Genomic DNA, 14,064 nt, shown 5'->3' with positions numbered 1-14,064 from the left:
CATGGCATGGGGTACCTATACATCATTGGGGTACCTGGGTTTTGAAATATAATCTCAAGACATTGTGAGATAAGGCTATCATATAACTGTCCACATTGTGATGACAGTCGATAGGCTATATTTGTTATTGATACTGTAAATTTTTGTCATTTAGCAGACTTTCTTATCCAGAGTGACTTTGGGTCAAGTGCCTTGCTCAAGGGCACATCGGCAGATTTGTCACCTAGTCGGCTCAGGATTAGAATCAGCGAGCTTTCGGTTACTGGCCCAACGGTCTTAACCGCTGGTCTACTGTAGGTCCCTTAAACTCAACTATGGACCTCGAAGCCATCTCCACTGCTTTGTTCATGTACATGTGGTCCTCTGTAGCTCAGCTGGTAGAGCACGGCGCTTGGAACGCCAGGGTAGTGGGTTCGATCCCCGGGACCACCCATACACAAAAATGTATGCACGCATGACTGTAAATCTCTTTGGATAAAAGCGTTGTTAAATGGCATATTATTATGGTTCCCCTCTAATCAGGGACTGGTTTAGACCTGTGACACCAGGTGGGTGCAATTAATTATCAGGTAGAACAGGAAAACAGCAGACTCCGGACCTTTTAGGGTAAGATTTGAATACACCATGCTGTAGGCTAATACTTGTATTCGTATATCTCACTTATATGATGTAGCCGAAACACTTGGAAATTATTGTGTAATTTTTCAAGAATAAAACGTTTTCTTTTGGCGAGCGTTCTTGTTCCAGTCGGAATTAGGAAACTCGGAAATGTCCGACTTGCTAACTGGTTGCAGTTATACACGTGCCGCGTTCAACGAATTAGAAAATCGGACATTTTCGAGTTTCCTAGTTCCGACTGGCACATGAACACAGCATTTATCTTATGGGTGTCAGTCAAACAATTGCATGGTTTCTGTTTTTTTTTTAATCAAGCATACCTTGATTCTGGTAGATACATAACAGTTAAATTAACAACAAAAGATGAGTAGCCTAATGATAATCTCTCATGGACAGACTACATACATCGAGCATCTGACCAATCACACGAGACTTTAGTATTTTTTTTCTTTGTATTATTCAAATTACAATAACAAATAAACATAGGACATCACTACAAATATATTTTATTCGTATGAAACAAAATGAAATAAAACAAAAATAAGAAATCAAAATCACTACACATGAATTTGCCAGTGACTACAGTTGCATTAAAGTGAAAGTACCTCCAGTAAAATACAAAGAACAAGGTCAGGGGTTACAATTGTATAAACCTATGGTAGAGTTGTAAGAATAGATATTGTTTTTTGTCATTAACTAATTCTAGAGATTGTATTAAATATTCGATTTCAAGTAAAAAAAATATTGCATTTGGGGACCAATTTCAAATATTTGTTTTTATGGAAAATGTACCATAGAGAATGAAGAAATTAACTATTAATTCAGTAGGGGAAGGGGAAACTTTTATACACATTGTTTAAGAGTGTGACTCTGTGAACTTATTTTGGATTTACAATGAATGATGTAATATATTATTATTCAAATGAAATCAAAGCTACAAAGCGAGTTTTTAGTTCTGTGTTAACCGAGATTACCTATAGAACTATCCTTCGTGGCGGAGGGTATATTGCGCATTGACGTAGTCCGCGGAGGGATATGGTATAAACTATTTGTCACGGTCCTCTTTTCGCGATTTGTTCTGTATTGACATTGGTAACGCGTCAGGAGACAACGCTGTACTTGGCCAATGTGAAGCGAAGGGGCAAGACGAAACCAAAACAATTTAGCAGATGGACCTTAATAAGGGACATACATTCAGTGGTTTTACTTGTCGTACTGTAAAGGTGAACATGAATCGGTTGCCATATTCTTGCGGACCCAACTATGTTCTCCCTGTGACTGAGATTTGATGACCAATGATGAAAATCAAGGATTTTGAATAGATGCAATTTGGATTACATTGAAGAGAATCGCACGGAAGTCAATGTTTTCGAAGAGGAGAGACGTCATCTGTATTGAACATCTCGCCACAAGAGGACTATTATGACAGCTAGCTGTGATTTACACGAATTATATTCAAACTCAGTAGTGTTGCTTTTCAGGCAAATAAATAAGCCTGTATTTTTTCTTTTCTTATGATACCCTGCGATAATCTGATCCTTACAAATTGATGTCCGTCAATTCAATTGATATTCTGTTTAGCTAGCATGAAGCTAATGTTAAAGCTAGGTAGCTATATAATATGTTGTTAGCATGGTTGCTTGCCAGCAACAATGAATGGGCAACATGACGCTTGTCGTCACAGCATGTCACTCTGGTTATATAGTTGAAGTGTCTGTGGGTGTTTGACGCTTGCAATCTATTTATCCAGAACACTTGACATCATGTAGAATGTCAAGAAAAGCTGTTTTCAGCTATTTTGTTTGCTAACTACATGCATATATAATTAGCTAGCTAGCCAGCTTGCAACGCTAGCAATCTGGGTCAGAAAATGACAGCTGGCAGTAGGGACTGACATTGTGTAAATTACCTTGGGATTGTGGCCAGCCATGCGTAAAGCTGACTGCAGTGTCTGATTGTGGAAATAGTTCAACGTCAAGCCTTACATAATCTGTTGTACTTGGCTACTGACATGGAAGAATTTGACACTAGCTCCAGTTTTGCATCCCATTTTAAACGTGATCAGTTGTATCATCACCTGGCTATTTCTCAGGCAATATCAAAGGTGGACTGGAATATGCGTGTCCTTGTAAAACTGACTTGTATTTTGTAAACGCCACAAGCACTAGTTTGATTGACAGCTAAAGCAACGTTTGGGTGGATACATTGTTGCACCAGGGTTCTGCTATCAAAAGAGAGCATCCTTCAACGTGCATCACTGAAGAAAGAACCTTTCGACACCTGACCTAAATTGGACAGTTACTTTGACAATGGAGACTGTGGGAGACTTTGAATACAGCAGAAAGGACCTGGTGGGACATGGGGCTTTTGCTGTGGTGTTCAAAGGAAGGCACAGAAAGGTAAATATCTGGAACATTAAAGGTCTGCATCTCCATCTTTCCCATTGCATTGCTTGCCCCCTCCCTCCCTCCTCCATCCCTACCTCCCCTCTCCTCTTTTTTCTCTCTGAGGTTATGTGAGAGTAGTGATGTTTATATAAATCTGTGTCAATGGCATTGCACTGCAGTAAATAAACTGTCATTTGGCATAGTTTTGTTTAGTTTTCCTTCAACTAACTAGACATTATAAATATTAGTTACGATAGTGATGCAAAAATTGCAATTAAATACAAGTCTATACATTTATAGGCTTCACCTTATTCAAATATAACAATGTTATTTACATGTTTTTCATGCATGTGATTGTGTTTCATAAGCCTCGATCATGTGATGATGTTGTGCAATCTTGCGTTATGGTCTGGCCCTGGGGTGCAGAGAGATGCGAGCCGTTCATTCATGAAACGGATGACTCAAACAGCAGTGAATAGCTTGCTGATGTAGCCAGCCAGCCTAGACAAGGTGAAGAGAAAGGAGCATGTCTTCTTGTTTTTCCTCCTCAAGAGGTCTTCTTTCTCCATTTTCAGTCATGATATGAGCAATAGTCTACACATCAATGCAATCCTGACTGCTTTTTTACATTTTTATATCAACAATGGAATGAGATGATAGTCTAGTGAAGATACATTCATCCTATTAGCTTGATTGGCCACACACTCACAGTGATAACAAAACATATTGACTGACTGACAGGACTGTGGTAACTGTCCATGATGGGGATGTGGACCAAACAGTGTTCTGTCGATCAAGGCGCAGCTGAAGGATGGTCAGAGAGGAGAGAATGTTACATATGTCTGAGCCTGCTCCACATCTATCTCACTGTGTGATGCATCCAGGGATGATGTCACCATGCTACCCTATTGCCACAGTTGCTCGCGGGTCTGTGTATCCACATTCATACCCCCCCACCACACCACATTGCCATCAAAACATTGTAGTGTCTCCCCTCTTGACAGTGGAGATACATTTGTTTTACGTTTTATAGTTAATTTCGTGCAATTCTACACATTTTGCCATAGGGTGGAGAGAAATGTTTAATATTATATCTGAGTGAGACTGACAAAATCAATGGGGGCCCCCCAGCAGGTAATTCTATGATAATAACAAGTTTAGATAGTTTTGCAGCCAGATAATCTAAAACATTTTAGCTGATATGTGCTAAATGACTGACTGTCAGTGACTTACATAACAAGAGAAAAACTGCTAATGCAAAACCAAATTTAGAAATTGCACCTTGTGTATTCTAACTCGCAACAGTAAGTTGAGACCCCGAATTAGTTGCTAAATTGAAACTGGAAATTGATCAGAGGGCCTTCATGCGGCCCATGGGCTGCCAGTTGCCCATCCCTGATTTACACAATGGGACCTCTTATGCATTTGCCTGTTGTCTGTTCTATTCTGGATTTTGACTTACACAGTCTAGTGCATTTTAGAGTTGGAGAACACCCACTACAGATGCATGTGCTTGTATGAGCATTTTTATTCATTATTGTCTCCCACTTTTGTCTCCCAATGATCTATTCACCAAGTCCTGCAGTGTGAACTAGCCCTGCCGTCACTATTTAGAGATTGAGAGCACATATGCATTTGCCTGTTGTCTTTTATTTGTGGGTTAAGAGCGTTGGGCCAGTAACCGAAAAGTTGCTAGGTGAAAAATCTGTCTGTGCCCTTGAGCAAGGCACTTAACCCTAGTTCCTCCTGTAAGTCACTCTGGATAAGAGCGTCTGCTAATTTACTCAAATGTAAATGTCTCTCTCTACATCGGGCAGCTACGTTGGTGACCAGGGTGGGATCTAGGGCTGGGCGGTATACTGTATTTTACGATATACCGTTATTGATGCATGGACCGGTTTGGGATTTTACTTGAAATGCTATATTGGTATTTGAATGTTTGTTAAAATGGGATACGCCGTGTGTAACGTCCATTTTTATAGTTTACTAAGCTACTTGAGGCATCTCTCTCTCCTACTTGAGGCATCTCTCTCTCCTACTTGAGGCACCTCTCAATTTCAATTTCAATTTAAGGGGCTTTATTGGCATGGGAAACGTATGTTAACATTGCCAAAGCAAGTGAAGTAGATAGTAAACAAAAGTGAAATAAACAATAAATATTAACAGTAAACATTACACTCAGAAGTTCCAAAAGAATAAAGACATTTCAAATGTCATATTATGTATATATACAGTGTTGTAACAATGTGCAAATAGTTTAAAGTACAAATGGGAAAATAAATAAACATAAATATGGGTTGTATTTACAATGGTTGCAGCTGTGTTGGCACACTGTGGTTTTTCACCCAGTAGGTAAGGGAGTTTATCAAAATTGGGTTTGTTTTCAAATTCTTTGTAGATCGCTGTAATCTGAGGGAAATATGTGTCTCTAATATGGTCATACATTTGGCAGGAGGTTAGGAAGTGCAGCTCAGTTTCCACCTCATTTTGTGGGCAGTGTGCACATAGCCTGTCTTCTCTTGAGAGCTTCTCTTTTTTTGTTTGTTCTTTCCAATGTGTCAAGTAATTCTCTTTTTGTTTTCTCATGATTTGGTTGGGTCTAGTTGTGTTGTTGTTGTTGTTGTCCTGGGGCTGTGTGGGGTCTGTTTGTGTTTGTGAACAGAGCCCCAGGACAAGCTTACTTAGGGGACTCTTCTCCAAGTTCATCTCTCTGTAGGTGATGGCTTTGTTATGGAAGGTTTGGGAATCGCTTCCTTTTAAGTGGTTATAGAATTTAACGGCTCTTTTCTGGATTTTGATAATTAGCGGGTATTGGCCTAATTCTGCTCTGCATGCATTATTTGGTGTTTTACGTTGTACACGGAGGATGTTTTTGCAGAATTCTGCATGCAGAGTCTCAATTTGGTGTTTGTCCCATTTTGTGAATTCTTGGTTGGTGAGCGGACCCCAGACCTCAGAACCATAAAGGGCAATGGGTTCTATAACTGATTCAAGTATTTTTAGCCAGATCCTAATTGGTATGTCAAATTTTATGTTCCTTTTGATGGCATAGAAGGCCCTTCTTGCCTTGTCTCTCAGATCGTTCACAGCTTTGTGGAAGTTACCTGTGGCGCTGATGTTTAGGCCAAGGTATGTATAGTTTTTTGTGTGCTCTAGGGCAACGGTGTCTAGATGGAATTTGTATTTGTGGTACTGGCAACTGGACCTTTTTTGGAACACCATTATTTTTGTCTTACTGAGATTTACTGTCAGGGCCCAGGTCTGACAGAATCTGTGCAGAAGATCTAGGTGCTGCTGTAGGCCCTCCTTGGTTGGTGACAGAAGCACCAGATCATCAGCAAACAGAAGACATTTGACTTCAGATTCTAGTAGGGTGAGGCCGGGTGCTGCAGACTGTTCTAGTGCCCTCGCCAATTCGTTGATATATATGTTGAAGAGGGTGGGGCTTAAACTGCATCCCTGTCTCACCCCACGGCCCTGTGGAAAGAAATGTGTGTGTTTTTTGCCAATTTTAACCGCACACTTGTTGTTTCTGTACATGGATTTTATAATGTCGTATGTTTTTCCCCCAACCCCACTTTCCATCAATTTGTATAGCAGACCCTCATGCCAAATTGAGTCAAAAGCTTTTTTGAAATCAACAAAGCATGAGAAGACTTTGCCTTTGTTTTGGTTTGTTTGTTTGTCAATTAGGGTGTGCAGGGTGAATACGTGGTCTGTCGTACGGTAATTTGGTAAAAAGCCAATTTGACATTTGCTCAGTACATTGTTTTCACTGAGGAAATGAACTAGTCTGCTGTTAATGATAATGCAGAGGATTTTCCCAAGGTTGCTGTTGACGCATATCCCACGGTAGTTATTGGGGTCAAATTTGTCTCCACTTTTGTGGATTGGGGTGATCAGTCCTTTGTTCCAAATCTCGGTGCTGCTGATCACACAGACCTAGCCTCGCCCCCTGTCACTCAAGGAGCGCATTTGTTTTTCCTCCACCACGAGACACTTGCGTTCAGTCTGCATGGTCAATGCAACACATGCAACAATGCTGTTTTCACTTTACTTCTTAACATAACATTACATTTACATTTTAGTCATTTAGCAGACGCTCTTATCCAGAGCGACTTACTTGAGCAATTAGGGTTAAGTGCCTTGCTTAAGGGCACATCGACAGATTTTTCACCTAGTCGGCTCGGGGATTAGAACCAGCGACCTTTCGGTTACTGGCACAACGCTCTTACCCACTAAGCTACCTGCCGCCCTATAACTCCACTAGCGTTCCATAATTACACTATTAGTTTGTGTTTCTTATGGTACATCTGCAAACAGCTAGTTGGGCCTAAATCTTGTTAGCCGCTAATGCTAATCGTTAGTTAGCTGGCTAGCTAGCTAGCTAATAAATGTACTGAGTCAGCACAAACGTAATTAGCTATACAGCCTGATAATACCAGTGATGGTGTAGACCTAAATCAGCATGTTGTTTGTTCAACAGTATCTTATAAAGCAAAGAGGAATGCGCAAAGGATGAATATGTTAGCTACATTAAGTAGCTAAGAGAAAACAGTCAATGTTGGCAAAGATTACTTTGGTTCCCACCCTGTCACAATAACTCCTCCCTGGCATTTTCATTAGTTGACATGTCAAACAACACTGTATTCAAAGTGCACACTATTATATTCTAACTATAGAATTAGAATAATCATTCTATTCCCATGATTCCAACAGTTCACCCAAGTGTTTTGCTCTAAATTGCAAATTGCAACATTTAGTTAAAAATAAGGCATAGATTGTTTGCCCATATTCTGCAGCACTATGTGGCAGTGTGGAAATGCAGAAATTGATGAAAATGCTGAAAATTATTTTGGGTTGAATTGAACAGTATAAAACAATCAGAATGGAGAAAGACTCATTGAAATCACTTAGAATGTACAGTACCAGTCAAAAGTTTGGACACACTTACTAATTCAAGGGTTGTTCTTTATTTTTACTGTTTTCTACATTGTAGAATAATAGTGAAGACATCACAACTATGAAATAACACATATAGAATCATGTAGTAACCAAAAAAGTGTTAAACAAATCAAAATATATTTTATATTTGAGATTCTTCAAATAGCCACCATTTGCCTTGATGACAGCTTTGCACACTCTTGGCATTCTGCGCGGCACCTTCAGCATTCAAATGCTAAAATGGCTTGCGTGATATTAGGCTTTATTAGTTGAGTGACAACCTATGTCATTTGCTAGGTTATTGTTATCAATGCGCTATTATTTTACCGGAATAAAAGTAGGCTACTGGAGACACAACTCTCATCTGGCTATACCTGCTGAACGGGGCTTATACAATAGATTTTGTTTGGATTGTTCAGGTTCACCATCAGTAATAGTTTTGCTTTAAACAATCAGTGTATATGGTCATTTTTAGATATATAGGGTAAAGTTGATAATTTCATAACTAGGATACCAATCACTTCTGCGAGGCGCACTGCATGGCGGAAGCGAGAAGAGAAGATCACGCCCTAAAAACATCCAAACAGTCAAAACCATTAGATTTTGAGATGGAGGTGAAATCCAAAGTTGTGCTATATATTCATTGGCTATGTCATAGCTAATTTGTGTAAACGATAAATATTTATACATTACTAGCTCAAACACTTAATCTGCAAAAATGACAAGTTAATTAGTGGGTGATGGTGATTTAGTCAGCTCAGACAGATCCAGCTAAGCGAGGCCCAGCTCATGAGCTCCATCAGCAGAATATTTTAATTTTAGAATGGAAAATTAATGTTTATGCAACAAATGTTAGTGCATCGCATCGATTCATTCTCTAGTCAAACCAAATCCCACCAAATCATTTCAAACTAAAAAGTATCGTTCCTGTATCGTATCGGAGCCCATGTGTCTAGATACATATCGAATCGTCTTGAAAGGGAAAGATGCACATCCCTAACATGTTGCTGACACTTAAGGCTTCAACATGCTTCGGTTTGGCTGGCACCTAGCCGCACTCGGCTAGTTGAACCGAACAAGTGTGCTCACATACTCCCTTAAAAGACCTTCGCTTGAAAGACGAGAAAAAAGCTGCAATAGTCCATCTTGAGGTGCCGTAGCCAGTATGCACTTCCTCAAAATAGTCAGAATTAATCTAAAATAACTCAAGAAATTGGTCATTAATTTAGAAGTTTTTGCCAAGGAGATCTTAGTCGCGCAATTTTACATCTAACTAATATGTTGGGTGCAGTATTTCTCAAGTGACAAATATTTTAGCATTAAAACGAGTCGTCTATCGTTGAATGACAACAAACACTTCATTGAAGAATCCCTACTGTTGACCAATGACCGATGAAGGGGCATAGACTTCGGCTACCGAAATTCGTCTTGCCTCGAGATTTTTTGTTGTTGTTACACAAACAGCCGAAAAAACCTGGAATGGAAAGTGCTTACTTGGCCCTTCAGTCTCTCTGACTGTGATTGTGTCATCATGGCAGGAGCCTTGTCATTAACTTGATTTGGTGCAAACAATACCCACCCCCCTCTGCTCAGCATTACACCATAGGCCAATGGGGTCATTCTATTGTATGGGGTTTCTGTTTGCTGCCCCTCCTCGGTATATGTCACGGTTGGCTGGGGCATGCTGTCACGTGCTGCCTCCCTGTGCCACTGCCAGTACAACCCTGCCTAGCGGAATGAAAACATCTCCTATTAACCTAGATTCATTTGGAAAGCAGCAGCTCTTTTTATTCAAGTCTTACAATGCACCATCCATTCCACATAGCCTAACAATTTAGGCTAGAACCTTTTACGTTAGTTGGAGTTGTGGTCATTATTCAAGCTCAGTGTCTCTCCGTAGCTCAAGGGCAAAGAAATCAAGCCTTTTCAGTCATGTGAGCTTGAATAGTGTAATTTTTTTTGGCTACTCACTCACACTAAGGGTTCATGTGGATAAAGAAAGCCTGGAAACTATCTCTCTGAACTTGAGTAGAAAATAGGTCTCATGTTTTAGTGGGAGTGGGCTACCTCACATGATAACTGTGTTCTAGTATTCGTTTGACTGTTTTGTCAGTCAGTGTGTCATTCAGTGTCACAGAGGCCTATCTGATTTGAAACCCAAGAAACCTGTGTTGGTTATTGTCTAAGATGTCCTCTCTTCCCCCGCATCTCTCTCTCACAAACAATGATGCACACAAAGCAATTAAAGGCCAGCTGTCCTGGGCTTTACACACACACACGCTTCCCTTGGCATTAGTGTGAGTGATGGGGGAACTGAACACGTCTAAAGGGATTTTAACTAATTGTTCCTTCTTTATTTCTCTCCTTCCTCCGACTGCAGAAGACGGATTGGGAGGTGGCTGTCAAGAGCATTAACAAGAAGAACCTCTCCAAGTCCCAGATCCTGCTTGGCAAGGAAATCAAAATCCTCAAAGTGAGTAGTATGCTTAACCTAATTGCTTCTCACTTACAGTGGGGAAAAAAGTATTTAGTCAGCCACTATTTGTGCAAGTTCTCCCACTTAAAAAGATGAGAGAGGCCTGTAATTTTCATCATAGGTACACGTCAACTATGAAAGACAAATTGAGAAAAAGAAATCCAGAAAATCACATTGTAGGATTTTTTATGAATTTATTTGCAAATTATGGTGGAAAATAAGTATTTGGTCACCTACAAACAAGCAAGATTTCTGGCTCTCACAGACTTGTAACTTCTTCTTTAAGAGGCTCCTCTGTCCTCCACTCGTTACCTGTATTAATGGCATCTGTTTGAACTTGTTATCAGTATAAAAGACACCTGTCCACAACCTCAAACAGTCACACTCCAAACTTCACTATGGCCAAGACCAAAGAGCTGACAAAGGACACCAGAAACAAAATTGTAGACCTGCACCAGGCTGGGAAGACTGAATCTGCAATAGGTAAGCAGCTTGGTTTGAAGAAATCAACTGTGGGAGCAATTATTAGGAAATGGAAGACATACAAGACCACTGATAATCTCCCTCGATCTGGGGCTCCACGCAAGATCTCACCCCGTAGGGTCAAAATGATCACAAGAACGGTGAGCAAAAATCCCAGAACCACACGGGGGGACCTAGTGAATGACCTGCAGAGAGCTGGGACCAAAGTAACAAAGCCTACCATCAGTAACACACTACGCCGCCAGGGACTCAAATCCTGCAGTGCAAGACGTGTCCGCCTGCTTAAGCCAGTACATGTCCAGGGCTGTCTGAAGTTTGCTAGAGTGCATTTGGATGATCCAGAAGAGGATTGGGAGAATGTCATATGGTCAGATGAAACCAAAATAGAACTTTTTGGTAAAAACTCAACTCGTCGTGTTTGGATGACAAAGAATGCTGAGTTGCATCCAAAGAACACCATACCTACTGTGAAGTATGGGGGTGGAAACATCATGCTTTGGGGCTGTTTTTCTGCAAAGGGACCAGGACGACTGATCCGTGTAAAGGAACGAATGAATGGGGCCATGTATCGTGAGATTTTGAGTGAAAACCTCCTTCCATCAGCAAGGGCATTGAAGATGAAACGTGGCTGGGTCTTTCAGCATGACAATGATCCCAAACACACCGCCCGGGCAATGAAGGAGTGGCTTCGTAAGAAGCATTTCAAGGTCCTGGAGTGGCCTAGCCAGTCTCCTGATCTCAACCCCATAGAAAATCTTTGGAGGGAGTTGAAAGTCTGTGTTGCCCAGCGACAGCCCCAAAACATCACTGCTCTAGAGGAGATCTGCATGGAGGAATGGGCCAAAATACCAGCAACAGTGTGTGAAAACCTTGTGAAGACTTACAGAAAACGTTTGACCTGTGTCATTGCCAACAAAGGGTATATAACAAAGTATTGAGAAACTTTTGTTATTGACCAAATACTTATTTTCCACCATAATTTGCAAATAAATTCATTAAAAATCCTACAATGTGATTTTCTGGATTTTTTTTTCTCATTTTGTCTGTCATAGTTGACGTGTACCTATGATGAAAATTACAGGCCTCTCTCATCTTTTTAAGTGGGAGAACTTGCACAATTGGTGGCTGACTAAATACTTTTTTCCCCCACTGTATCTTGGAAACATATTTAAAGAATGATCGATCCTCCATAAGTCAGCATGTTTGACTGAAAGGCGTTGACTTCCTTGTTATAAATGTAAATAGAAGCCAGTCGTCACGTCAACAGGACAGTAGCTAATGCATCACTAATGTACTTGTTTTCTTCATTACTTTTCCCAGGAACTTCAGCATGAGAACATTGTGGCGCTTTATGATGTCCAGGTAAGTCCTTAAATGGCTAGAAGCAAATGATTTGAGTCATTATAACTAGCAAAATGGGACAGTGCAGGGGCAGGGCAATAGAGCAGCATACCAGCAGAACACTCCCAATCACTAGCTGACCAGTGAGCCAGACAGACAGACACATTAGAATGGGTTGCCAAGCTTTTCTCTGTTTGTCCGGTCCATGTGGAGTTGGCTGCAAATGTCCAGAGCAGAAGTCTGTGTGTAAAGTCAGTGGACATGATGTGTAACCATTAACTCACACAGACCACTGACTGGTGGGCCAAGGTTGTGACCACTGACTGACTGGTGGAGCTGTGGAGCTTCTCAGTCACATGACACCACATGACTGGCCATGGTTACACCAGCAGCATGCATTGTACCGCCCATCATCTCCGCTGGTCGCCAATCAGCACTCAACACCGACCGTCCTCAGTGATGTAACAGGCCCGGGGGGCAGGGTCGTCCAAGGTGGGAGACAAAATGGCCGCCACCAAAGGTCAGGCGTTAGTCTAGCTCACCATGACCTTACTTCATGGTGACTACTAGACCTGTAGCTTTGGTTCAGCATGGAAATCACTGAGCGCCTGATATAAAAGAACAGGAAATGGCCTTTGAAACACCAGCTCAGCCCTCCTCAGTCCATGAGCGTTTTGTGTGTGTGGGTTTCATTGTTCACTCCATGGTTAGCAGGTAGCACTATGAGTCTCTCTGCGTTCTCTAGCTATAAAAAGCCTTTCCGGTAGTGTTCCACCCAATAGGGAGAGATGGGAAAAGTGGTACAGAGAGAGCTATTGAAGTGATGATCAAGCAGCGCTGCCCACACGGTGAGGCACTTCCTGTGTTTATGTAAGCCTCCCACCGCGACCCTGCTGCTCTATCCATCCGGCCCTCCTCCCGTCATCCCTCCGTCCGCGCCCCTGATGTAATCACCACTTATAGAGTCAGACGTTTCCGTTATGCTAAAGTCCCTTATCAATGCTGAACAGACTGGATGAATGGAAGTAGGTTAAACCCACTATTACAGGCACTAGGTGCCGATATCTTTTCATACCCCTTATGATTAAGATTAGGATTGGGGGTCAGGGAATCTGATTCTAGATATGTGGTTAGGGGGAGGGGCAACTTCTACCTGGAAGTGAATAGGAATGCCACAGAACACTCACCATAACTGAAGACACTGATTTGTTTTTTTGTGTAACGTGTCTTAGTCAGTCTCTCTCTCTCTCCTCTCCTCTCCCCCCATTGTCAGGGCTGTACTCTCCCTGGGCCATCTCTTGCCTCTGCAGCTGTCGCCTTTGGCACACAGGCAGTGGGGCTTAGAGATGCCGTCTGAAAGGAAAGAGAGGAGAGACAGCGGCTTTGGCGTTTAGAGGGAGACGAAGATAGTGTTGCAGTGTTATTGATGGGTGTTAGGCCTCCAAGCATCCTCTCTTTCTAGGCTTTCTTTTCACTCTCTGTCTCTCTTTCTATTGCACTCTCTCTCATTTCTCTTCTTTGTTTCTTCCCACAGTCTTTGTTTCTTTAGTCCTCTCTCTCTCTCTCCCTCCCTCTCTCCTCCCCTCCCTCTCTCTCTCTCTCTCCCTCCCTCTCTCCTCCCCTCCCTCTCTCTCTCCCTCCCTCTCTCCTCCCCTCCCTCTCTCTCTCCATCCCTCTCTCCTCCCCTCCCTCTCTCCTCCCCTCCCTCTCCAGTCACAGTCTTGGCCTTTCTGTCTGGTGTTATGTTGTTGTTTATTCCCCTGTCTGTGACCATCTGAATGTGCTGCCTGACCGTAATGGAGAAGAGTGGGCGAC

General features: G+C 41.8%; 1 protein-coding gene across 2 annotated transcripts in view; it reads left to right on the top strand.

Moving 5' to 3' along the window:
• Positions 1–1,720: 1,720 nt before the first annotated feature.
• The window catches only part of LOC311106125 (serine/threonine-protein kinase ULK2-like), a 50,609-nt gene continuing 38,265 nt past the window's right edge, over positions 1,721–14,064 (top strand). For both annotated transcript variants that reach the window (XM_084148442.1, XM_084148441.1), the window contains exons 1-3: positions 1,721–3,017; positions 10,330–10,422; positions 12,229–12,270. In XM_084148442.1, the coding sequence (XP_084004568.1) occupies positions 2,928–3,017; positions 10,330–10,422; positions 12,229–12,270 (225 nt within the window). In that variant the 5' untranslated portion in view covers positions 1,721–2,927. The remainder of the gene's footprint in view (positions 3,018–10,329; positions 10,423–12,228; positions 12,271–14,064) is intronic.

This window comes from Coregonus lavaretus (genome assembly GCF_964263955.1).
Source record: "Coregonus lavaretus genome assembly, chromosome: 30".
NCBI classification, from domain to species: domain Eukaryota; kingdom Metazoa; phylum Chordata; class Actinopteri; order Salmoniformes; family Salmonidae; genus Coregonus; species Coregonus lavaretus.
Note: the sequence above shows the minus strand (reverse complement) of the source record. Positions and strands in the feature narration are given on the sequence as shown.